Source organism: Camelina sativa, chromosome 7 (genome assembly GCF_000633955.1).
Source record: "Camelina sativa cultivar DH55 chromosome 7, Cs, whole genome shotgun sequence".
Lineage (NCBI taxonomy): Eukaryota > Viridiplantae > Streptophyta > Magnoliopsida > Brassicales > Brassicaceae > Camelina > Camelina sativa.
Genome location: NC_025691.1, coordinates 18070556 through 18097916, shown reverse-complemented (window position 1 = coordinate 18097916; position 27361 = coordinate 18070556). Strand labels below are relative to the sequence as shown.

At 30.7% G+C, this 27361-nt stretch overlaps 3 protein-coding genes and 1 pseudogene across 4 annotated transcripts in view; 3 read left to right on the top strand and 1 right to left on the bottom strand.

The window, feature by feature from the left end:
- Nucleotides 1–1467, bottom strand: part of LOC104704728 (heat stress transcription factor A-8-like) — a 6265-nt gene extending 4798 nt beyond the window's left edge. The window contains exons 1-2 of one of the 2 annotated variants that reach the window (XM_019227694.1): nt 1048–1467; nt 12–723 (exon numbers count right to left, since the gene is read on the bottom strand). In XM_019227694.1, the coding sequence (XP_019083239.1) occupies nt 12–723; nt 1048–1287 (952 nt within the window). In that variant the 5' untranslated portion in view covers nt 1288–1467. The remainder of the gene's footprint in view (nt 1–11; nt 724–1047) is intronic. The other variant, XM_019227693.1, reaches the window with a different exon arrangement.
- On the top strand, nt 20074–21429 carry LOC104701427 (annotated as a pseudogene).
- On the top strand, nt 21586–23770 carry LOC104701426 (CDP-diacylglycerol--inositol 3-phosphatidyltransferase 1). Its single transcript, XM_010417114.2, has 11 exons — nt 21586–21733; nt 21926–22036; nt 22139–22223; nt 22313–22362; nt 22589–22628; nt 22721–22765; nt 22885–22950; nt 23032–23146; nt 23229–23285; nt 23365–23463; nt 23549–23770. The coding sequence occupies exons 2-11, from the start codon at nt 21970–21972 to the stop codon at nt 23606–23608; spliced, it is 684 nt and encodes a 227-aa protein (XP_010415416.1). The 5' UTR covers nt 21586–21733; nt 21926–21969; the 3' UTR covers nt 23609–23770.
- Nucleotides 23868–26562, top strand: LOC104701425 (glycerate dehydrogenase HPR, peroxisomal). The gene is made up of 13 exons (XM_010417113.2): nt 23868–24212; nt 24299–24382; nt 24484–24624; nt 24744–24865; nt 24959–25040; nt 25125–25197; nt 25280–25371; nt 25450–25524; nt 25612–25719; nt 25810–25887; nt 25970–26014; nt 26098–26212; nt 26367–26562. Exons 1-13 carry the CDS (start codon nt 24090–24092, stop codon nt 26387–26389), a joined length of 1161 nt encoding a protein of 386 aa, XP_010415415.1. The 5' UTR covers nt 23868–24089; the 3' UTR covers nt 26390–26562.

The following is a 27361-nucleotide window of genomic DNA, read 5'->3' as shown; positions in this document are numbered from 1 at the left end:
TGTATCGTCATCTTTTCCTTTCTTCAAACTGTTCTCCTGCTGCTTCTTTGTCTTCTTCTTTGAAGGGCTCAGCAACAAAAGCTTTTCCCATGCTCCATCATCGTATAGATCAGGTATGATCAATGGCACGTGGTTTTCATCTAGACAAAACTTCATCATATCAGCGTTTCTCAAGAAATCATTCAGGTCGTTCGAGCTTGACTTCGATGTTCCGTTGTCTGATGGTGGCTGGTATGCGACTAAAGGAAGACCATACGAGTTTGAGTCTCCTTCATCAGTCACTTCTTCAACAATCGTTGCACCTTCCCCTGCCTTTCGCCAACTGTTTTTCTCCTTTGGCTGAAGCAACTGGACTAGTAGACTTGGATTCTTCATAACCATTACCAAAAACGAAAGCATCTCCTGTTGACTCTCTTCCATGCCTTGAACTCTGTCTTTTAAGTTTAACATCTTAGTATCTGTGATCTCCTGGTACTGCCTAACTTTGATCAACTCTTGAGCCAACACCTGCTTATCGCCTTTCAAAATATCAACTTCCTTCCACAATCCACTCTTCTCAAGCTTTCCCTGACCATCATTTGTTGTACTTTTGCTCTCCTGTTTGCTCTGTTCGTTACTCTGAACATTCTTCCTCCTGATAACATTCTTCAGTAAATCCTTTTGACCTTTCACAAACCCGTCATTCGCAAACTCCCAACGATCTGCATCAACTTTTTTAAAACCCTGGAAAACAAAAACCCAAGAATCAGTCACACGTCTCCAAATGAGCTAATCTTTACATAGAGAGTCTTCAAGATAATGACTAGTACTAGAACAAAAACATATTTCATCATGCTTCTTATACCAAGTTCCATCATCTAACTACGAGATTGACACTCTTTACAAATCAATTTGCTCTACTAAAACCTATCCACACGTTATAGAAGCAGAGGATTACAAAGAACTGAAACTTTGCTCAACACAACAACAGCAAGTAATCACATCAATCTTGAAAAGAGCCAAATTGTAAAATAAAAGAGTGAAGAGTGAGAGGAGAAAGAGACTAACATAGATGTTGAGTTGACGGATAAAGCTAGAGAAATTGCTGTGTTTAAAGTACTTAGGCAAGAGTTGAACAGAGAAGACGGTCGTGTCCAAGATAACAAAGCTGTTATCAGCACTTGTACTCCACGAGATTATAGAATCAGTAGAAGAATCATCAACCATCTCGTAACATTTTCTCAAGAACGGCGCAACTGAAGAAGACCCACCACCGCCACCGTCGTCTGCCGCCGCCGATTTCACCATAATCTCAAGAGAAATCTCCAAACTTTAGATGAAATCTTGAATTTTGAATTCTGAAATTGAATCTGTTTCGTCGGGGAGAAAACAAAAAAAAAAAAAGATTAAAGGAAGAGACTTTGGAATACGGGTACAGTAGGGATCGACAAGGAAATTTCAAGGAAGAAGAAGTCACGGTTTTTAGATATTTGTTTTTAAGTCTTTGGCCCAAATCAAATATTTATATTAAATATCAATTTTTTTTTTTTTTGATCAACAAAATATTAAATATCAAAATAAAACAAAACAAATTAGGTATTTACAATTTTGCATGGAAATAAAAATGTTTATAAACCAGTAAAAAATGTTAATTTGGTAGAAACATCAAATCAAATCCCAACTACTTGATGTTAAGGATAGTATAAATTAGGGTTTAAGGATGTTAAATCTTGATGCTAATATTTCCTTTTCATCATTTAGGTACTACATATGTTCTCTGGTGGAAAAAATAACTGGACATGCAAATAAATAAATAAAAGCTTTAAATTTTGTTTACAAAAATCAGAAAAATTATGGTCTAGTTTTTAGCAAGAAATATCGTTTTTTTAAAAGAAAAATAAAACTAAGTTAATCTTGATTATTAAAAATTAAATATGTTAAGATTTTTTTTTTACCTCATACAGTATGCTCGTTTTCCAATTAGGCCTCAGAAATAGGTAATGTTGGTCTGATTCGGTTTGAAAATTCATAAGAAAATATAGCTGAAAAAATCGAATTTAAACTTTGGTTTGGTTTGGTTCAGTTTTGAAGTCATGATTTTTGGTTCGGTTCATGTAAAAACTATGGTTCCAAACTGAAACTGAAACCACATTTAGTTTGGTTTGTTAGGTTAACTTCTATTTTCCAATATATTTTGCCATATTTCAGTATATTCGGTAAACTTTGGTTCGGTTCAAAATTCGGCCTAGACTAAAAGTTAGAAATTCTGAAAAATAAAAAAATGGTAAACAGATCGTCTTATTAGAATTCAAAGCTGTAAAATGCATATTGATCTCATTCAAAATATCATATACTTAATGAATTTGATATGTTATTTAATTAATATTTATATACTTAATTACTTATTGCTATTTAACAAAATGAGATTACCAAATTAAAATAAAAAAAACGAAGCCAAAACACATTGAAATTACTTTACCCTTTGGGATGTGATCCAGGTAAATCCTAGTAGAACTGAGCTCCAGCAACTTGGAGTCATCCACAAGATTTATATTCCAAATGCATGAATAGTGATATGTCCCTTAAAAGTTCATCCGTATATTAATTAAATAACATATCAAATTCATTAAGTATATGATATTATAACATATTAAATTCATTAAGTATGTGATATTTAGAATGAGATCAATATGCATTTTATAGATTTGAATTCTAATAACAACGACAAAAAACGATTGTATAATGCACAAAATGATGATCAACATATGTCATCAGAGACGATATAATTTAGAAAGCGCAATTTACTACTGTGTTTTATGTGATATAAATATAGGGTATGATATAACATTAATCGATTAAGAAAATAAAAGTAATAAGATATTATAGATGGCGGTTTAAATTTTAAATAAAATTAGAACACAGGATTATACTAGGGTAAATTTGCCCAATAACCAAATTCAATCATTTAATTAAGTGGGGTTATGAGTTTGAGATTTGAATAAAGTTTTAAAGATTTTAAATGTTATGTAGAATCTGTTGTTATTGGATCAAGATTTTGTAAAACTCAGTTAAAGTTTATGTTATTAGTTTGTGATTGTTACAACAAGAGGTTTAGGGAATTGTACTCTTGTATTAATCTATCCCATAGAATATAACATATATATAGTGATATAACTTTAGGATTTAGGGTTTACACTAATTGGCCGATAATGGGCATCTACATAATACAATATATTCATAACACTCCCCCTTCGATGACCATTATAAAAATATAGTCCCAAATGGGCATATAAAATGCTGCCTCGTTAAAAACCTTACCAGGAAAATCCAATGGGAAAAACCATGGTTAAGGGAAAAAGAGTGCAGCACGCTTTTACTCCCCCTCTTGAGTACATCACTTGAAATCTTCGAGATGACCGAACCAATATGATGAAGTAGCTTCTTGAAAGTAGTGATTGGAAACGCCTTGGTAAATGGTTCACCAAATCTTCACTTTAACAAATTTGTAGGGCATGTATATCACCGTACATCAGCATTCTTCTGCAGAATATTGGTCTCTTAAATGACTCATCTTGATCATTATTTTCGTCTCTCACGATCTCATCAATGTATGTTAAAGACTTTGAAGAAGATAGTCTTTCACCATTGGAATCATAATATTCTTTTCCAGGTGTTTATCTTTCGTGTGTTCTTTGTTGTCTCGTTAAAAACCTTTCATGCAAAAACCCAATGGGATAATAACCATGATAAGGGAAAAAGAGTACAAGCACGCACATAATCATATTTCTCCCCCTGAAAGCATCATCTTCAGGTTATGTATTATGATAATATATATCATCTTTACTGAACTGTTATAAACAACGCTTTCAGGTACAAACTCATATGATCATCATATATTCTATTGGGTCATTGAAATTCAAGTCATTTGAACCCCTTTCATATATAAGATCTATTTGAACTTAAGCCCAAATATTCTTTTACATACAATCTTCCAAACAATCATCTTATACATAGGAGTTATTCATAATCTCCTTGTAAAACTTTCTCTTTCAACTCGTCTTCTTAGTATGGTACTTCAAGACCATTTTTCTATGTAAGATGATGTAAGCATCTTGAGATAACATCTCATTCATCATATGTTAAATTTATAACCTCAAGAAATTTCATAAAAGATCTGATCTTATACAATCCGGTTTCTCCATCTTTCAGGAGTAATATTTCATCATTGATCATTTCTCTATATATTCCTTAGTATGTGAAATATGTACCGGAGATCAGATAATATTTTCATTATCAACATATTCGCACTTGTTCTTGTACATTTCTTTTAACAAGAACCACTTGTAAGTGCTGAAGAGACAAGAGACACATATAATTTTCTTTTAACGAGGTTCAACAAATGCCTACATCCTCAAACTTTCTTGAAAATATTTCTTGAACACAATTATAGTCAGTGTTCAATCTCGGATTTACACAACTCTAAGATCTTCTCTTAGCTTGTTCCCGATCTATTTTCAACCCATTATGAGATCTCTAAGATCATAATAATGATCTACACTCATGATTCTCTCATAGAGATAAACTTTCACCATTTTCTCCTCAAAGGTGTCAAAAATCATCAAGACTTTTTCTCGCTTTTACAATGTTCTCGAGAACTATAAATTATTGCTTCTAGCAATATGATCACTTTAAGGGAAACTTCTGACAGTTTGAAAACTTATCAATAGACTGAATCAAGTCTTACTCTTATTATCATACTCATAAGGGATCTAGAATAGTTGCTTCCACCAAAATAGAGTGCATTTCTCATAATAAATATTAATTATTTATGAGAATCATTGTACTACTACATGTACTTTATTTCTCATAAATATCCCATTATATCCCACTCATTTTTACACTTTCAAGTGTAAGGACTACAAATCCAAATATTATTTCTTTAAGAGATTTGAACTATTTCATAGTTTCTTATTTCAATGATTAACCAATCATTCTTTGTGTACACTTTTCAATAAAACTTTCTATAAACCGCGGTTTATGATCCTCGATTTTGATCCATAACATCATCAACTGCAATATTGCATGCAAACATATCTACGACGTCGATTTGCTTTTTGGTTCCCTTTCGTTCTAGACATGACACAACTTGTTGAGATTTCTTTTCATTATGATTCTCAGGTACCTGTATCTCTTTCTTACTCATGTCTAAGTCTCTAGATCTCTTCTAGAGATTTTTCATAACTCTTTGCTTCCTTGGTGCCATATTAATTTATGCTCATTTTCTTTACCGAGGATGCTTATATTTGGAACCATAAGTCTATCACACTTCATGCGATCTTTAGACTTACTAGCAGTTGATCTTATCCATCTAGGACATTAATTGGAGCACAACTGGTATATGTGACTTTTTCACTCAAGGTCAGAAAATGGCTCTTGCATGCTTTTAGCATCTTTGCAAACTTTGCCAATAAATTATCTTTTTACTTTCTATCGCACATTTCTTAGTACGAGGATCAAGATAATTTTTTACTATATATTTCTTTACCAGGTGTTTATTTTCTCCCCCTCATGTTGGAAAGATTAACTCACGTAAACAACAGCAACTGCATCTTAAGATATTCAATCATCAAGAGAGATTTATATCCAACATATTTCCAACATTCTTTCAAATTCCATCTTATATAACTGTGGTGGAGCAACCAGCATGTATAACACATTTAGATGGAATAAATCTGGTTCTTGACCCAAACCAATTGTAATGGAGAGTACTCATGATTATTCGTTGGCATGATGCAAATTACTTGACATATAGAGTCATTTATGTCAATCAAATAGTCTGGTTTCACCACCATTGTCAATTAACCAAATACTCTTGCAAACTCGAATATATGGTGGATGATCAGTCCACAATATCTCTTTGTATACGTACCAGAAAATTGACACTATCCAAATTCATTAGGTCGGTGAAAGCCATAGAATCTTGGCTTGCTTTGTAAAGCAACACACATAACACTAGGAAAACTCTTTAGGTTCTCCAATGAATCTTTTCAGAAATTTCTGATTATTCTTTCGCATCACTACTGAACCGGAATGGCTTAACCGGTCATGCCAAACAGTGAGATTTTTCACAAAGCATATTATCTTCTAGATAATGCATGTAATCTCTAAAATACTTTTATTGCCTTGGGTAATACTTATGATTTAAAAGTATTTTCTTCGCATATTGTCTCAACATGATTACTTTTCAAATCCTCAAGATTTGCTTTTTCATATGAGTGATTAAACTCATTTTGGATATGAACATAATCTTATATTTGTTCCATCACCTCTGTATGTGGGATTCATGAATTCTCCCCCTCGAGATGATGACATTTCATGTCTATCAATCTCGATTTGAATTCCACTTTGTAATCAATAACATTCTCAAATTGGGTAATATATTATATCTTAGACTCTTTTAACTTTGAGACTAATTGGGAGATTATAACAAATAATTATCAAATTATGTTCCTATAGGCAGTAGTATATATACTCTTCAAGAATATTCAATACCTTTTCTACTACTTATTATTGTAGTAGGATAGTGGAAATTGTCTCACACTAACTTCTTTCATCATCATCATATTTAGATGAGATAAGTACCTCATGTACTTATTATTCACTTATAGTGGAGATACTAGTCGACTTAACCGCGACCTTATATATATATATATATATATATATATATATAATACCCACATTTATAACCACTTTTATAGCAATTTTATTATTATTGATGTGACATTTTGCTTTTTCTTTGCATAAAGTCATATTCAGTTCAATGAATAGACCAAGCCAATAGGATGTGATTTACATCAACATCTCATAATTTTACACAGTCACAAAAAAAGAGATTATAATATTTTCAAAAAATATTTTTCACTATATTGTGTCTTGCATGACAATAATATTTTGTGACAAGTAGAATATATTTTCTCTAATATATTTCCAACAATGATATTATCTTCTATTATAATCTTGGTTATACGTGGAATTAAGTTATTTGTATATATTCTCTTATACACTTTTAGTCATTTACTTTCTTTAGATTATTTTAAAGAATAAGTGAATTTTTATGGTCATATACTTGGACTTAAACCTCCTCAAATAAGTGATACCAAGAAAATATGATCAAACAACATATTTTATAAATAAATTACTCATTATTTAATATCTCAAAAATATCATGCCTTTATATTAGGTTCTCGTTGGTCAATTAATTCACCAAATAAGATTGGATGATAAGATTTTAAATATTTCATCATGATATTATATCTAATTTAATTATATTTAAATTTGTGATTAAACAAATAAAGTAAATCACAAACATTATAAACAATCATATAAATGAATGCTAAATAAATATCAAGCGTCATATCTTATATATGTATATTTTTTTTTTCAAATGTTGGTTTTTTTCTTTTTTTTTCTTTTAAAGATTTTATTATAAAATCTAAAACGTTTCATAAAATCATTTATATATATATATATATGTGTGTGTTAATCAGTTATCAATGAATATAGGTTTTTTATAAGACACTAGCTAATAAAGCATATCATACTTATTTATTTGCTAATCTATAAAATAGAAAAAATAATACTTATCTCGATGGAAAATTGAAACCGTGTGCTACGGCGGCTTTAAAGGCGAAGATGCACACCGGAAAAATCGAAGATGACATCATCAAGAGATCTAAAACAGAGATCATGTCTCCAAGCAACTAAACAAAAAATAAAATAAAAATCAAACATGAGTATGATTTTAAACTATAACGCTTAATAATAAAGCAACTGAGATCGCGTGTGATGAATAATATAACATGTATCAATTCGCACTAATTACCGAACCAAACTTAAACCAGCGCTTCATAAAATCAAACAATAAAGCATTAAGCAAATATTATATTGGGCCACTTATCGGTAATCAAACATGATTATATCAGATACTCGATCAGTTGAGGCATATATACAAGTCAGCAATGAAACATTACAAAGTATTATATCAGTTGGACGAGATTAAACATTAAACAATAAGCATGTGATAAAACATGACCAGCCGTGGGTAAACAAATAATTCACATGTTTGACGAGTTATAATTATTAAAAATTGAGATGATAAGTTGAAGCAATAAACGATCAAATCAATATAAACATGATGTGGTATAGTACGTTAACAACCATGGTGCACATCTACGACATGTTCAACTAAGAGGAAGTCATATTGATAATTATTAACTAGCAGATGGACCTCAGCGATAAACTAAGCATGAGTACAATTATAAGCCATGTGTCAGATCAAAGGCAAATAAACAAAAATAACATATGAGCCCATCGATAAAGAACAAAATTACTTATCTTGTTCGAAAACAAAGGTAGAAAGAGCGGAGATTAGAATATGGAGACGGCATCGAGGATTAACGATTTTTTTTCTTAAACGACTATGGTTTAGAGCGATAACGTGTTATAACAAAAGATTTAGGGAATTGTAGTCTTGTATTAATCTATCTCATAGGATATAACATATATATACGGATACAACTTTAGGATTTAGAATTTACACTAATGGGCCGATAATGAACATCCACATAATACAATATATTCATAACAGTGATTTGTAAAAAGTTATTTAAAATCTTAACAAATTTGAGTTATTAGATTCAGACTTTTATAAAGTCATTAAAAGTTTTATCTTATTCAATTAAAACAAAAGAATCTAGGATTTTTAATGAGTTCAATTATTATGTTATTGGTTCATTATTTTAGACACATTCTTTACAAAATAAAGTCATAAAAAGTATGGTGAATTTGTGTGATGACCAAAACAAAAAAGGAACGAAAAATATAGCCATCTAATAAAGTAAATTAAGTGAGTAACCATTGACCAATGTACAATGACCAAAGAGGGTAGCAGTGAAGGACAGCGCGCAAGGGAGAAGAAAGAAGGTGTGCTGATGTCATAACAAAATTAGTTTTACCCATCATGATTTTAAATCCTAATTTAATCTTATAAAAGTAACTAAATAAATCTTGCAATAGTTTTAAAAAAACCATAGATTTTTTTTATATAACATGATTTGAATTTTTAAAATCAGACAAGAAATAATTAAAAAGGAATAGTGTTCATTTAAAACTTAAACTATATAGTATAGAACAAAACTAAATAGTATAGAATGAAATCTATTTAATAAAATAATTTTATAATAGTGGTAATGACAGTGTGGTGGTTATATGACATGGTGGTGGCTACAATGATCCTGGTGGTAGTTGCAAAGATGGTGGTGATCGTGATGGTGGAGGTAGGATAGTAGTGTTGGTATGATGGTGATGGTGTGTGACGATAACCGTAAGAGATAAAATATAAACAATCTAATCGATCGAATTTTATGTATACCAAAAAAATTATATACCCTAGAGAATATAATATAGGCAACTCAAACGACCAAATTAAACGTACACCGAAAAAATACTATATCCTAAAGGACATAACATAGACAACCCAAACCGAGTAAACTACCAAAAGAAAAAAATATTATACCTTAAAAAACATAACATAAGCAACCTAAGCAACGAAATAAAATGCGGGGAGTTAAAAACAATATACTAACATATAAATTAACAAAAGTTTTTGTTATATATAAACGAATAAATGAAAGTGGAATTAAAAATAAGAAGAATAAAGCAGAAAAATGGGGAGAGGAGAAAATATATGTGTGTGTATATATATATATAGGGGGCGGGGGGAGAGAGAGCACGTGAGGAAGAGTGGGTAACTGTTAACTATGTACATTGGACAAAATTGTCAATATTATAGAAAATACATAGTATATTATAGGGTAATGATTAGTATAATTAGTCATTTAATTAAAGATTTTTTTTGGGTTATTTCTGCTAATTTCTTTAGAAAGTATCATAAAAATACAGGGATTGTTTGGAGGACTTTACAAGATTTTAGAAAAATAATCAACAAAACTCTCTAGAAATCTTTAACAATGTTTCACTTATTCATTTTTAATGATTTTGTTGAAATCTTCATAAATTAGAATCCAATACCACCCCCTAAAAATATAGCAGGTTATTTGAAAAAAATAGAAAAATAGGATTAAGGGTAGAGAAAATTACTATATTAGTGTTTGATAGTGGTGGTTGGTGGTGTCGACTGTCAAAGGAGGTGGCCGGAGATGGTGGCCGCAGTAATTGGTCGGAGGTGGTGGCTGCCGTAATTGACCGAAGGAGGTGGCCAGAGGCGGGGGTTAATGGCTGTCGGAGTTGGCCGGAGATGGTGGTTGCTGGAGTTGACCGGTGGTGTGGTTGCCGGAGTTGGCCGAAAATGGTGGTTGCCGGAGTTGGCCGGTGGTGGTTGTCGGAGTTGGTCGGTGGTGTTTGTCGGAGTTAGCCATAAATGGTGATCGCCGGAGTTGGCCAGTGGTGGTGGTCACTGGAGTTGACCGGTGGTGGTGGTCGCCGGCGGTGATGAGAGGATAGGGATGGTGGTAGTGTTAGTAGGGAATAATGGTAAGGGTTAGTTTTGTCGTTATTATATAAAATATACACAATATGAGCTTTATGTAGTTAGAATAGATAGTGATTAAATTATAAAGTTTTTTGGTTATACACTGCAATTCCTCGTTATACTATATTATATTTTATTGGCGTGCAAGCATATATCATAAAATTAGAAACATAGGACTATAATTAAATATTGGTTTGAGATTTGAATAGAGCTTTAAAGATATTAAATGTTATGTAGAATCAGTTGTTATTAGATCAAGATTCTACATAACATTATGATTAAACTTTAAACACGGCTAAAGTTTAATGTTATTAGTTTGTGATTTGCAAAAGAATCATTTAAAATTTTAACAAATTTGGGTTATTGGATTCAGACTTTTATATGTACGTTGTTACAAAAAGTGACATGTTATTTATGTAGCATATCTCATAAGACATATTATCAACTAAAGCTACAATTCTATAACATGATAAAAAGGTAAAATATAAAACAAGCTTGAGATTTTATCAATTTTATCAAATGCTTTTAACCCAAAACTTTGGCGCAAAAAAAACATATTTAAAATACACTATGTTTTTTTTAGAATATGAAGCTGAAGTTGCATCTCAAAATTAACATCTGAAAATAACATATGAGGTTTTAAAAAAATATGTAACTGGAATTAGTGAACAGATATTTATTGTCGAGTTTAACCGTTTCACCATCTAAGCATTCTTGACGTTGTTGGAAATTCTATTATGACACGTGATGCACTTGGACAACCCGCTGTAGCGACATAGCATTAAAAATGTTCACAAAATTTTGTATATTTGTATTTAATGTGGGATATCAATATGTTTAAATCAATGTTCAAGAAAACGCTAGGTAGTATGTGAGCGGTGACCCAACGCCTAGCGCTTAGAACGCTTAGTTGGGGTTTAGGCGTTTTTAGACGGTTTAGGCGTTTACAATATAAAACATCTTATCTTATTATATAAAGCTTGGTTCTCAAAGTTAGTAACTCACAAGATCGTGACACGTGTTAGTTTTAACGATCATAGATCAAATTTAAAAACTCATCAAATCGTGACATGTGTCAGTTTTAACGATTAAATATCCAAGTTAGTAATGCATCAGATCGTGACACGTGTCAATTTTAACGATCAGAAATCACATATCAAAGTTAGTAACTCATCAGATCGTGACACATGTTAATTTAACAATCATAAATCACAGTTTTCAAGTTTGGTAAAACACATAAGATAATTGTAATCTTACTGTATTTTAAAAAACTTTGTTAATCCTAAAACGAAAATGATTGTAAATACACCCCTTTATATAAGCAAAGAGATGTTGACATATTTTTCACCAAACAAAATAATTTCGACTAGCTTTGTTTTTCTTAGTAAAATTTTCTTCTTTGTTTTTTATTAACCTTTTGTTTGACACATCATTGTTCTTGAACAAGCCTCGAAGGCAATTTGTTTGTTGTCTAATCGAAGCAACTATATTAAAAGATTCCTAGATATTACCACATGTTTTCGTCGTCGTTTCTTAGAATTTTGTTTTGTTTCTCAATTTCATAACAAATACTATGCATTCGTTGACTTTGAAGTGTTAACAAAGTTTCTTATGCATAATAAATAAAGTTTTTGGGATTAACAAATTTCTCACAGTGTTATTATTATTTTTATTAATTTGCAGGACATGTAGCATAAAAAAAAAGATGAATACACAAATGCAAGATAACAACAGAGATTATATAACACTAGATCAACTAAACAGAAAGTGTTCTTATCATCGAACGATAGTACTTCTTACAAGAAAGTGGGAAGCAAGAAATTTTTAAAAAAACAATGAGCTCATTGGAATAAATTTTCTCATTAAATAGATTAGGGATTAAGAAAAATATACAGAAAATATTTAATTCTAAAACCTGTAAATACTCACTTCTATATATACATAGATCGTCTTATATTATTCATCTAACAAAATAATTTATTCAAAAATATTGCTTTCAACTTTGTTCTATTGGTTAAAATTTTTTAATGGGAAGACAAATTTTCCTTATTTTTTTAAACCAAAATATACTCCAACTTTCTATTTTTTTCAGTTTGGAATATGTAAGATTAATATGTTGACCCAAAAAAATGGAAGATTAATATATGCATCTTCTTTTTCTATTACTGTATTTTAAAATTTATTGTAGTAGTTTTAAATTGTTTTATTTAATTTATATTTTCATCTTTGAATTATTTGAGATTCATATATTACCGTGCTTATAATTTTATATTATTTCATTAATTATGTCAAATTAATTTTCTTCTAATTTCTCAACCTTGATTGGTTGGTCATAGACCTTTTTTTTTGTGCAAACATAATTGTTACCGTTCGTTCAATCTCAAAAGGAGATAAAGAGGAGAAGGTCATCAACCTAATGGTTGGATAAAAAAAGGCTAGTCAAACACAAGCCTACAACAAACATAGATAGATTGGAAAACATAAATCGTTGTTGATAATCCATAGGAGCTTGAAGACAAAAGCTACATCATGCTGTGTCAAAGAAACTTCCATAAATATATTGGGAAATTTAACATTACTTACTATCAAAAGATTTTGTGACGTTGGAAAAGGGTCTCTCATTTCATTGGTTATTGGAGCAAGCCACTTTGAGATAGCTAAAAGACGTGAATATGTTCTCTCCACACAGGAAGAGGGCAGAGCCGAGATTCTCTCTATGGTGGAGGAAGTTGGACGCAAGGTTATCTCCCCAAGGGATGAAAGGTGGGAGAGGTTGGACGCAAGGTTATCTCCCCAAGGGAGGAAGGCAGAGCGAAGGTTCTCTCTATGGTGGAGGAGGTTGGACGCAAGGTTCTCTTTATAAGGGAGGAGGGCAGAATCAAGGTTCTCTCTATGGTTAGTCATACACTATTGTGATGTAATTTATTTTTTATTCAAAATGTTTTTTGAGCCAACAATTTTAGTGATTAAAGAAACTATGCAAAAGTGAAAGTAAAGAGATATATAATAGTTGGCTTAATTTGTTCATATAGACATTTTCTAGGTGGTGGTAAATAATATATTTAACATACAATATACCTTGATGTAAAAAAAAAAATACTTTTAGTGGTAACATACATAAAAGATTTGTATATGGATATAAAACAGTGTATATAGCAAAAAAAAAAATTATAAATAATGTACAATAAATTTTAATATATTTATATTAAATTTTATTTTATTTACATAACTTTAAATCCGCACATCCAGCAGGTCCTTATCAAGTTACATATAAAACTTGATGTCAAAGTTACTCATTAACGAGAGTGTGACACGTGTCAATTGTATCGATAATATATAGAGACGTGTCCATAATACTAGTTAATATGATCGAGACATGTGTCAAATTAACGATCTTAGATTTTGACATATGTCTAAGTTAATCGCTAGAAAAAAAAAGTTAAAAAAATATTTGCCAAACAAAAAAACTAATCCAAAAACAAAAAGGAAATATTTACCTTTCAAAGTCAGTAAATAGAGCATATGTCATATTATATAAAAATGTATATTAACTTTTAAGTGGTATCCTACATCAAATCAAAACCATAAGTACGCTAGAAAATTATGAACAACAAAAAAACAAATAAAAACCATGAGATATCAGAAAACCTTGCTAACAAAAGAAAACGGGGTATCATGAGTGATGATCAGATTGCTATGATCGAAAAGACATTTACAAATGAACCTCATATAAGGTTGGATTTAATTACGCTTCATATATGGATAGACTAACTAAATCATTGTGTAAGTACAATAATTATATACTGCTACACATATATCTTCGACTACGTCCACCTATCTCACTATTTTCACATCTATGAATGATAGACAACATATTATTTTAAAATTTCCATTGATGTTCATTGTCTAACATAGTTTACCAAAATACAGGGTTCCCAAATTACAACTTCGCAACTTAGACGATGGTAAAGACTTTTATTCTATTTTTCTTATACAATTTTGAATGACGAATCTACGTACTATCAATATTTGTTTATTTCTTCTTTTTTAATATTTTAATTTAATTATGTTGTAGTATTTTTAGATTTTAGTTATATTATTTAGTAAATTTGATTTTTTAATTAGAAATTCGTGATATTTTAAAAGAAGTTTTTCTATATTATTTTGAGTTTCTTTTTTATTTGTCAGTTAAAGATATGTAAGATATTTATTTATTTATTTATTTCTTTTAAAATAAATATTTTGAAGTCTTATGTTGTAGTATTTTTAGAATTTTTATTTTAGTTTATATTTTATATCTATAGATTATCTAAGACTCTTATATCATCGTGGTTATAAATTTTTATGTTTTAACTGTCTTTTAATTTCTCAAATTTTATTGGGTTGGTCATAAACTCATTGTAATCGTGTATATATTTTTTCTCATTGTTTTATCCAAAATATTTTTTGAGTAAACAGTTTTAGTGGTTAAACATATTGTCACTACAAATTTTAGTGGTAAAAAGAAACTATGTCAAAGTGAAAGTAAAGAAACAAAAATTTGTTTAATTTGTTCACAAATACATTTTAGAGGTGGTGATAAAAAGCGTATTTTAACAATAAAATATTTATGTAAGAACACATTATTAGTGATAAAAACATAGAGTACAATTGTACGTGGATGCTAATAAGATGACGTTTCGACATGTTAATTGCATGTTAAACATTTTATGAATAAGTTGTTGAAAGTTTTTAAATTTGACAATAATAATATTCGTAATGGTTAATGTTTGAAAAACATTTTGGTGGTCGATAATTTAGTTTTAGGTTATTGTAAGAATTGTAAAAATAAATTTAAAATATAAATTATAAATTAGTGTATTAAAGTAAAAACTTCTCACTAAATAAAAATATTTATTTTTTATTTTTGGAAAATATAATTAACTTACAAAAAAACATATATAATTTTTTTAACTAATTTTAAAACCCGCACATTGTGCGGATCCTAATTATTTATAACTAAAACATTTAATTTATAAATTGTATTTGTTGGTTAAATATGTTATAATTATGTAATTAAAAATTTTATGGTTTAAAGTTTAAACCATATAATACTGCAATATAATTTATTTTTTGCATAACATTTATTAATCAATTTAATTAGATATGTTTATTCTCAGATACCGATAGTTTTAACAAAATAATGAAATGATGTTTTACCCGTTTAACAGCAAATTAATAATATTTTAAATTTATATAAATTTCAACAAAATTCGTCCCGAGATATTTTAACTCGCACTATATAATCTTAATTTTTCATATTTATTGTTTTTTATTTTAAATATTAGATTGAGTTGATATGTTATTTATTAAAGCTGTAACCATTCACATTTTATAAGATTGACGCTTCTTATAAAGTTTAAATATTTATAATACTTGGAATTTTTAAAACGGTTGAGTATTTCTCATATTTGAAGTTTCGTAAAAATTTAAATATATTATTAATATTTTAAAGGTGTTCTAACTTTTTTTAAAAGTTGAAATATTTATAATATTTAAACTTCTTATAAAGTTTAAATATTTATAATATTTGAAACTTCATAAACGTTTAAATATTTTTAATATTTTTAACATTTTATAAAGTTTAACATTCAATAAAAATATAAATATTTATAATATTTATACTTTTTATAAAATATAAATATATATAATATTTAACTTTTAAAATTTTTTAAATATTTATAATATTTAACTTTTTAAAAATCTTTAAAATAAAGAACCGTAATAAACCAAATAAAGGTTTTTTAAGTTTGAATGTTTGATAAATCAAGCTTTCTACTCATTTGTATTATGAATCATTTTGGTTTTTTCAATTTGAATGTCCAATTTTTTTAGGCGATGTGGGATATTGTACCCGTATTTTTAATATATGTCCGTTTTTTAAAATTTGTATTACATCAGATGCAGGAAAAAATCACAATTTTTATTAACTAAATGCATTATAGAATAATTCAAAATTATTTAAATATAAATTCAAATAAAAATGAAAGGGAATCATATATTTATGTTTGAATGAGGTAAAAAGATTTCCTTATTTTTTAAAATCTTACCTATAATTAATTTTAAAATTTTTGGTTATTAATATTAAAGTCAATGCATTAAATGTAAAAACTTTCCAAAAAGTTTTTTTGAGCAAAAACTGCTGCAAAAATACTAGTATAGATATGACATTATATATAAAATTAAGTAAAAATATATGTTAAAAGAAATAAAAAATAATTTATCATAAACTAAAATTAGAAAATGCATTTATTTAATTTAGATTAATAACATATCAACATTTATAAATATGTATATGAATATATAACTTAAAATTTTAAATATATACAGTTAAAAATTAAATATATATATATATATATATATTAAAATAATATTATGTAATTTTAGGCGGTCCAGGCGGTCGTCTAGGAATCTGCTGAGCGCCTAGGCGGCCGCCTAGAACGCTTTTTTGAACATTGGTTTAAATTATCTGTATAATTAGGCCAACGATCGACATTCGACGTTAGAACTTTTAAAAATATGTTTTCATAGATATTAATATGGAATGAACTCTTCTAGGGATAAAAGGTCAGAAGATTGATGACTCTTTCAGTGATGTTCTTAAGTCATTTTTTTGTTACCATGTGATATATTGTTGATTTACCAAGAAAACATTATTTTGATAGTAGACAATATATGTTATATATAGATAAGTCAAATAAGTATAGCATTTATATAGATTTATCTTTTAAAATTCAAATGATTATATATATATATATATTCAATGATTTTTATTGATAAAAAAATTTAAACCAAAATCCCACGCAAATAGATATAACAGAAATCTTCAATAATATATATGTTATATATCACTTAGTAAAGTAAGTTTAGTGTTTATATAGATTTATACCAAAAAGTTTGAATGATTATATTTGAGCTCATAAATTTATATTGATAGAAAATATTTTAAATTGAAATCCTGCGCGTACGCTGATACAAATTCTAGTCATATTACAATTTAGGATTTAAGGATGTTAAATCTTGATGTTAATATTTCGTTTTCATCATTTAGGGACTACATATGTTCTCTAGTGGAAAAAATAACTCGGCATGCTAAAAAAAAAATTAAGCTTTAAATTATATTTACAAAAATCAGAAAAATTATGGTCTAATTTTTAGTAAGAAAGATTGTTTGTTTTTTAAAGAAAAATAAACTAAATTAATCTTAGTTATTAAGAAATTAAATATGTTAAGAGTCTTTTTTTGTTACCTGATACAATATGCTCATTTTCAAATTAGGACTCAGAAATAGGTAATGTTGGTTTGATTCGGTTTGAAAATTCATAAGAGAATATAGCTGAAAATAATCGAATTTGAACTTTAGTTTGGTTTGGTTCGGTTTTGAAGTCATGATTTTTGGTTCGGTTCATGTAAAAACTATGGTTCCAAACTGAAACCGAAACCACATTTTGTTTGGTTTGTTAGGTTAACTTCTATTTTTCAATATATTTTGTCATATTTCAGTATATTCGGTAAAATTTGATTCGGTTCAAAATTTGGTCTAGAGTAAAAGTTAGAAATTCTGAAAAATGAAAAAATGGTAAACAGTTCGTCTTATTAGAATTCTAATCTGTAAAATGCATATTGATCTCATTCAGAATATCATATACTTAATGAATTAGATAAGTTATTTAATTAATATTTTTTTACTTAATTACTTATTGCTATTTAATACTATAGTTAATTACTTATTGCTATTTAATACTAGTATGTACTTAACTACTTGTTGATTATTTTTTTATAAATTAAATCTATCGTATACCGATTCATATGTCTAGTCAAAAAAAAATAAGCTGCAAATTATTCACCTAATTGCATCACTCCGCAACATCTTCTAGCACTTAGGTATTAAAAATAAATAAAGTAAATTTATTCGCATCCAAATACAAAATCAACTAAACTGAATTTCATATTCATGGTTGAATAGTCATCCATATATAAGATCCATAGATAAATTTTTTAAAGTGTTATTATCACCAAAACTTCTCCTCTTAGTAAGCTACTAGACATACTTTGCGGCAAGAATGAGAGATTTTGATGCTTGTGCTTAGGCTAAAAATATATTAAATCAACGTGCTACGAGTTTGGACAGATTTTTTATTGCCTGACAATAAAACCAAAATGAGATTACCAAATTAGATTTAAAAAAAGGAAGCCATAACATATTAAAATTACTTTACTCTTTGGGATGTGATGCAGCTAAATCCCAGTAGAACTGAGCTCCAACAACTTGGAGTCATCCACAAGAATTATATTCCAAATACATGAATAGTGATATGTCCCTCAAAAGTTCATCCGTAAGTATATGATATTTTGAATGAGATCAATATGCATTTTACAGATTTGAATTCTGATAACAACGAAAAAAACGATTGTATAATGCACGAAAATGATGATCAACATATGTCATCACAGAAGATATAATGTAGAAAACGCAATTTACTACTGCGTTATGTGCGATATAAATATAGGATATGATACGATTAAGAAAATAAAAGCAAAATATGATATTATAGATGACGGTTTAATTTTTTTCAAAAAAAATAGAGCACAGGATTATACTTGGGTGAATTTTCCTAATAACCAAATTCAATGGTTTAATTAAGAATATAGTAGGTTATTTGAAAATTTTAGAAAAATAACCTGTACTATAATGTTTCTTGCTTTTATTTTTTTTGTTGTATTTCAAATTTATTTGTTTTTATAAAGAAAAATAGAAAATTATATATATAAATGGATACTCTTTTGGATGTAGATAGCTGCAATAGACATTGATCACAAATAAGCTTATTACGAAGTGGGACTAGAGTTTATCAAGAAGGCTGGTTCCGGTGGTCTTAAGGCCTTAGACTGAGTCAACGATGTACATGAAATGTTGTGCTATTATCTTTGAGTACTAAAGCTTATTTCACTTATTCATAAATTGGAAAAAGCAGAAACAAGAAAAGGATTTTCCATTTGCCAATGCTGACAAGTCAAACTACGTAAACGACTTCCATGAGAGGCTTATGTAATTGGTGAAGGTAGGAGAAAAGGACCATTCCGTTCGACAAGACCTTGTGGTTTGGTTTTGTGGCTGAGGATGAAGAAAGAGTTCTGGATCCAGAGCATATGAGAGAATATAGAGTGGTTCCTATAGGTTCAATAAGCAATAGATGATTACACGTACTAAAAGTAAAACTAAAAACGAAATCAAATAAAATAAATAAAACATTGGAAAATGTATATAAATGAGGTAACAAACTTTTTTTGGTTCTGTTTGTTCAGCTTTTAGGGGTAACATGTAATATGTGTGTTTTGCCTTTGGAAAACAAACACATGCATATACATGCACACTACACTAGCTTCTTTCAATTCCATTTTTTCTGCCAAAATTACATATCCACCCAAATCATATGACATAAGTGTCCTTTTTCAGTTAATTCATCAGCCAATTTTGAAGCTACTATTTAAAGCCAACGTAGACACATGTGCTAACACTCAATAAAGGGATTCTCACGAGAAAGAAGAGAAAGAGATGGATGGTCGATTACCTGACAAAGGGATTCTCAAGAGCGACGCTCTCAAAGAGGTTTTAATCTTGCTAGTCCCCTATCAATTAAGAAATATAAGAACCACTATAGATTTGTTAATAAATGTGCTTGCTAGCTTATATACGACTGCATGATGTGTGTTACATGTGATAACGCAGTATATCATGGAAACGACAGCGTATCCAAGAGAGCACGAATTGCTCAAGGAACTTCGAGAAGCTACTATCCAAAGATATGGCAATTTGTAAGTCTCAATCTATTGGACTATATTATAACAAGTAACTAAGATATGTATGATTTGTAGAATTATTTTATAAATTTAACGCAGAAGCGAGATGGGGCTTCCGGTTGATGAAAGTCAATTTCTATCGATGCTTGTAAAGATCATCAACGCTAAAAACACTATCGAAATCGGTGTGTTCACCGGTTACTCACTTTTCACCGTAGCTCTTGCTTTACCTAAAGATGGCCGTGTAATGATTCTTCTTCTTGCATGCTAATCACACAAAAATATCTCACAATTATTCATGTTAATTAGGGTTAACAATTATTTTTGTTGTATGCAGATTACTGCGATAGACATTGACCAAGCAGGTTACAATTTGGGACTAAAGTATATGAAAAAAGCAGGTGTTGATCACAAGATCAATTTCATTCAATCTGATGCTGTTAGAGGCTTAGACCAATTATTATTGAACGGGGTACGTAAATTAGTCTATTATTTTAGGACCACCAAATTAGTAGTATTTTTAAAAAAACCAAAGAATGTTTGATTTTGTTTGAAAAAGTATTTTTTTTTTTATCAATGTTTGAAAAGTATTTAAGAAAGTTATTAATTTTTTTTTTAATGAACAAGGGATAATTGTTTATTCGGTCCATAATTTTTAAGAAACTGATTAACCTAATCAATATTTTGTTTCGGGCTAATGGTGAAGGAGAAACAAGAGTATGATTTTGCATTTGTAGATGCCGACAAGACGAACTACGTTCACTTCCTTGAGAAGCTGCTTAAGTTAGTGAAGGTTGGAGGAGTCATTGCGTTCGACAACACCTTGTGGTTCGGTACTCTAATTCAAAAGGAAGATGAAGTTCCAGGCCATATGAGGGCTTATAGAGAGGCACTTCTAGAGTTCAACAAGATTTTAGCTCAAGACCCTCAGAGTCGAAATCGCTCAAATATCCATCGGAGATGGTCTCACACTATGCAGACGCCTTATCTGATGAACACATCACATGTTTACAATAAAAACTGTTATATGGCATGCTACAATAATGAGTTTGTAATGATAATTTACCTAATAACAAAAACTTCAATTTCCTAAAGGTTCAGAAGATGATTTTAATTATTTTGCGGCAAAATATTGACAATGTTAAAACTTTGAGGGTTTAATTGGTAAATTAAGATAAACATTGACATTTCTAAATCAGAAATCTCAAATACTTTTTTTTTTTTGGTTTGAATGTTCAAAAGCTGCCAGATTGAGAATATTTCGTTGAAACTTCACAATAGCGGCGAATCTGATTCGATTTTGGGTTCTAAAGCTCTCGACATCTCTCACTTGTAGATCCTTACATCGCCTAACCCATTTCACAAGTGAGATTTTGTTCTCTTTCCTCTTCGATTTCGTTCGTTTTCGCTATTTTTCTACTGAATTTGGTTTTCTGGGGTTTACGAGAATCGAATGAAGTTGTGTGTTTTACGGAGATGGGTTCGTGTCTATATGCATTTTCCGATGATGGGTTTTGAGAAAAGTGTTTTCTTTCTTTTTTTTGGCTCTGTGTGTAGGTGGATCTTGAGAAATCGATTTTGCAAGTTCTTAAGCTTTTGTGATGGCTAAAAAGGAGAGACCAAGACCTCAAAAGTTGTCTGTTTACCTTTATATACCTAATATTGTTGGTGGGTCATTGATATATATATATCTTACTCAGCTGTTTTTTTTGTTTACTTAGCATTAAAGATTTGTTGTTGTGATGATTTTTTTTGTATTGATTGCTTCAGGGTACATGAGAGTTCTCTTGAACTGTGTTGCTTTTGCTGTGTGTTTCTCCAACAAGACACTTTTCTCTGTCCTCTATTTCTTCAGGTCCTGCAACTTTCCATTTAAGATTTATCTATCATGTTTTGGGTAATGGCTTTAATAGTCTTTTTTGATCAATGTGGCTTTCTCTCTAGCTTTTGTTGTGATGCTGTGGATGGCTGGGTTGCTCGTAGATTCAACCAAGGTTCAGTTTCTTCTCTCTTGTTTTATAAATTCACATTTTCATTGCGTATGATTAGTTAAAAGATCCTATGATCAAGATTAGGATAGTATGTTGCTAGTGTCTAGTTCCAATTTAATAGGCTTTTTTTTTGCTTTGTGATTCTATAATCTAAGACATGCATCACATGCCATTACTGTAATATTTAGGAAGCTAGAACTTGACTCGCTTCTTTTTCTTTCTTCCTCAGTTTCAACATTTGGAGCTGTTCTTGACATGGTCACAGATAGGTGAATCTTCTTAGACATATATATGCAAGGATCAACCTACTTATCTGTTTCATAAATTCTGACATTTTGTTTGTGGTAATTTTGGGTTATAGAGTTAGCACGGCCTGTCTACTCGTGATTCTCTCTCAAATCTACAGGTGAGGGTATTTCTGTGTACTAAAGTATCTCTTTTCCGTAGCATCTCTGGAGTTTGGTGTAGACTAGTTTCTTCCTTATCTAATGCATTTTTCTTCCTTTTTCTCTCATCTGTAAATAGGCCTGGCTTGGTCTTCCTTTCATTGCTGGCTTTAGATATTGCTAGTCACTGGCTGCAGATGTACAGGTATGCTAATTAACACTTTCTTATTGCACCGTGAATTCTTCTCTGAAATCTCCAGTTTCTAAACCAATACACTACTCGCAGTACGTTTCTAGCAGGGAAAAGCAGCCATAAGGATGTGAAAGACAGCACAAGCTGGCTTTTTAGACTCTACTACGGAAACCGGATATTTATGTGTTATTGCTGTGTTTCTTGTGAGGTGATTGAATTAGTCTCTTTTTTCCATGTTAGTACTTTGAAACGATGTCTTCTTATACATTTCATCTTTTCAAATTGTGCAGGTTCTGTATATCATCCTTCTTCTCATTGCAAAGAACCAATCCGAAAATCTCCTGAATGTTAGCTTCTCTTTTCTTTCATATAGTTATCTCTCAGTCTTACTGCTGCCCAATTACTAAATCATGGCTTTCACTGCAGGTCGTAGTTGCCACATTAACGCAGATTTCACCACTCTCTTTTCTCCTTGCTTTGACATTGTTTGGTTGGTCGATGAAGCAGACCGTCAATGTCATTCAGGTAAAAGCTAATATCTTTGCCAAAACTCCCTTTATTAGAAGCTGTTTTGGTTATAACAATCTAACTGGATTTTGACTTGTGGCAGATGAAAACAGCTGCAGACGTTTGTGTACTGTATGACATAGAGAAGCAGCAGAAGCCTTGATCTTCCTTTTTTTTTCTGAACCTGCAACTCTTTTTTTTTTTTTAACTGTGTGTTTTGTTTTCACTGTGGATGTAGATAATTGTTTTTAATGAGATGAAGAATTAATTTGCCTTTTGACATAATCTTGTTTTGTACATATAATCTTGGTTACTATTTTATTCAGTTTATGATGCAGAGTTGAGTGGGATACGGACACGTCAGCATTATCTCGTTCTGAAACGTAAGGTCCAGACTCAGATAATACACGGTACACACGAATCAGTTCTTTGTCACTCATCATCAACATATGAACCACACCAAAAACAAAACAAAAAACGTAGATAATAATCATCCAAAATCGACCGTTGGATCTTGATTTCGATTACAAACCACATAAATCCTACTGACTGAGCTAAAGATTTGAACTTTTTTAAAAGGCAGGAACTTCTCTGTTTCCAAATTCTCACCACAGAAACAACTAAAGCTTTCTCTTTTCTCTGCCATGGCGAAACCAATGTCCATCGAAGTGTACAACCCGAATGGGAAGTACAGAGTCGTCAGCACAAAGCCGATGCCTGGTACTCGCTGGATCAATCTCTTGGTAGACCAAGGTTGTCGTGTTGAGGTAACACTTTCTTGTTTCTAGGCATCAAGAATATTAAAGTTTTTGATTAATTCATATTAAAGTTCTGTTTTTTTTTTTAATCACAGATATGTCATTTGAAGAAGACGATCTTGTCTGTAGAAGATATCATTGATCTGATTGGAGACAAGTGTGATGGAGTCATCGGTCAGGTAATGATATGATGAAAAAAAGAGAAAGATGACAGTGTCTGTTTCTATACCTATCCATATGGAAGTAAAGTAAAAATGGGTTACGTTATGGTTTGTTATAGTTGACGGAAGATTGGGGAGAGACTCTGTTTTCAGCTCTGAGCAAAGCAGGAGGGAAAGCTTTCAGTAACATGGCCGTTGGTTACAACAACGTCGATGTTGAAGCTGCCAATAAGTATGGAATTGCCGTCGGTAACACTCCGGTAATATCGAGAACTATCCTAAAATACAACAAAAAAACAAGTTTTAGTTCCATAGATAGGTTTATGGAAAGACAAAACCTAAAAGATGTTGATGAGTCTTGTTTGTTTGAGTTGGATAGGGTGTGTTGACCGAGACAACGGCCGAACTAGCTGCTTCACTTTCCTTGGCTGCTGCAAGAAGAATTGTTGAAGCTGATGAGTTTATGAGAGGTGGCTTGTATGAAGGATGGCTTCCTCATCTGTAAGATCCACTGCACTTTTTCAAATCAATAAGCCTGTTTTAGTTACGTCTTTGGAGCTTATCTGTAAATCTGGTTGTTTAAATTTTTGGTAGGTTTGTGGGTAACTTACTTAAAGGACAAACTGTGGGAGTTATTGGAGCTGGACGTATTGGATCTGCTTATGCTAGAATGATGGTATGCCTCTTGCAACATGGCATTTGTAAATTTGATCGTACACAAGAGCGCTTCCTTTTGTTGACTTCTTTGAATTCAAAATAGGTCGAAGGTTTCAAGATGAACTTGATCTACTTTGATCTTTACCAATCCACTCGTCTTGAGAAGTTTGTGACAGGTATGTACAGTATCTAACAATTCCTCTACTCTCAATTCTTCTTTCTTCATGTTGAAGTTTATGAGATAATGGTCTTTGGCAGCTTATGGACAATTCTTGAAAGCAAATGGTGAACAACCTGTGACATGGAAACGAGCTTCGTCCATGGAGGAGGTGCTGCGTGAGGCTGACCTGGTAAATGGAATCCACAGAGACACAAACTTTAAGTGTAATATCTTAGCTAGAAACTGAACTAGTTGTGATCTGAAACAGATAAGTCTTCACCCGGTGCTTGACAAAACCACTTACCACCTTGTCAACAAGGAGAGGCTTGCCATGATGAAAAAGGTGATTTCGCTTTAGCTAATTTATTTGTCCCTTCGTATTGATGGTGTCAAGTTGATCTTGTTCTGATGGAATATATAAATGCTTTAGGAAGCAATCCTTGTGAACTGCAGTAGAGGTCCCGTGATCGATGAAGCAGCTCTGGTTGATCATCTCAGAGAGAACCCAATGTTCCGAGTTGGTCTTGATGTGTTTGAGGTACTGCCATATATGCTATGATCAACACAAAACAGAAGAGTTTATCTCTTGGGGCTTAACAAGTAACTGGTAAATATCACATTGTTTCAGGAAGAGCCATTCATGAAACCAGGGCTTGCTGATATGAAAAACGCTATTGTTGTTCCTCACATTGCTTCTGCTTCAAAGGTAACAAACTGAAACGTTTCTTTTTCGTCTAAATAGATTATTAACAAAACTGACTTGATTCTTCTTCTGATGACGATGACAGTGGACTCGTGAAGGAATGGCTACACTTGCAGCTCTCAATGTCCTCGTATGTATCCAAAAACCCTCTCTGTTTTGTAAGATTCAAAATGACTAACTTCTGACCATCTTTTTCTGGAAATGTTTTAACAGGGAAGGGTCAAAGGGTACCCGATTTGGAGTGACCCGAACCGAGTAGACCCATTCTTGAACGAAAATGCTTCACCACCTAATGCAAGTCCAAGCATCGTCAACTCAAAGGCCTTAGGTACTACACTCAAGACTCATGCCTCCATTTGCAGTTTAGTAAAAGATTCAAACATAAACACAAACAAACAAACCGTTTTCTATTCCACTTATACAAAATTTGTTCCCATTCTCTATTAAAATTACTCATGTATATATTCTTTGGGATTTTTCAGGATTGCCTGTTTCGAAGCTATGAGTTGAGTATGAAGAAGGGGACATTTGGAAGAATCCTTCTAGTGAATATATGATGGTGTCAAGTTGTGTTTATGTGTAATGTATATGCAACAACCATGTTGGATCATATATAGATCACTCTTTTTAAGTGTTATATTGCTGAAGACTTTTTATTAACTTCCTTGATTGCATAAATTTGCTAAGAGTACATGTTAAGAAAACAAATAATGGTAAATGAGAGTCAAATTCAAATATTCTCTTAGTGGTAGTTATAATAAATTAATGATAGTAAACTTTAATATAGCAGTGAAAATCTACCAAAGGCTTTTGATATGGTTTAACGTAAGGCATTTTAATTTAGTCGCTTTGCCATATGTAGAAGTACGTAATCATATGTTGACTTGAACACATAATTTGCTGAAAAAGTTAGTCTATTGTGATGATTTGAGTTGGCAATGCTTTCCCCAGATTTATAAATTAATCTTATAATCATGATTAATTTTTAGATATACATATAACACTAGATGATACCTAATTAGTTTATTTATATTTCAAATGCATAAAATGTTTTGGTTTATATGTGTTTTTATAATTTCGAAATTTTAAATAGTATTGAGTAGTATATTTAGTTTACTTACATGGTAAATGTTAAACATATTTAGATAAGTACGTTGTTTAGACATCGTTAATTTTTTGCACGGTAACAGATATACAATGATCATTTTGCAGTTTTTTTAAGCGGTAGCGGTATGATTAAAGGTATTAAATCAAAATATCAGATTTTAATTTGGTTTTAGTTTGGACTATTGCACATATATAACCTACACGTAACTATTTTAGAATGGCAAATACATCTCCTCTCATCCCGTCTTGTCTTGTCCTGTCCTGTTTCATCTTGTCCCTACCCGTATATTTTTTTATTTACCATAATTGTTCTCTTTCAAATAATTAACTATTAAACAATTTTTATCGTCCAAAATTTTTGGATAAAAAC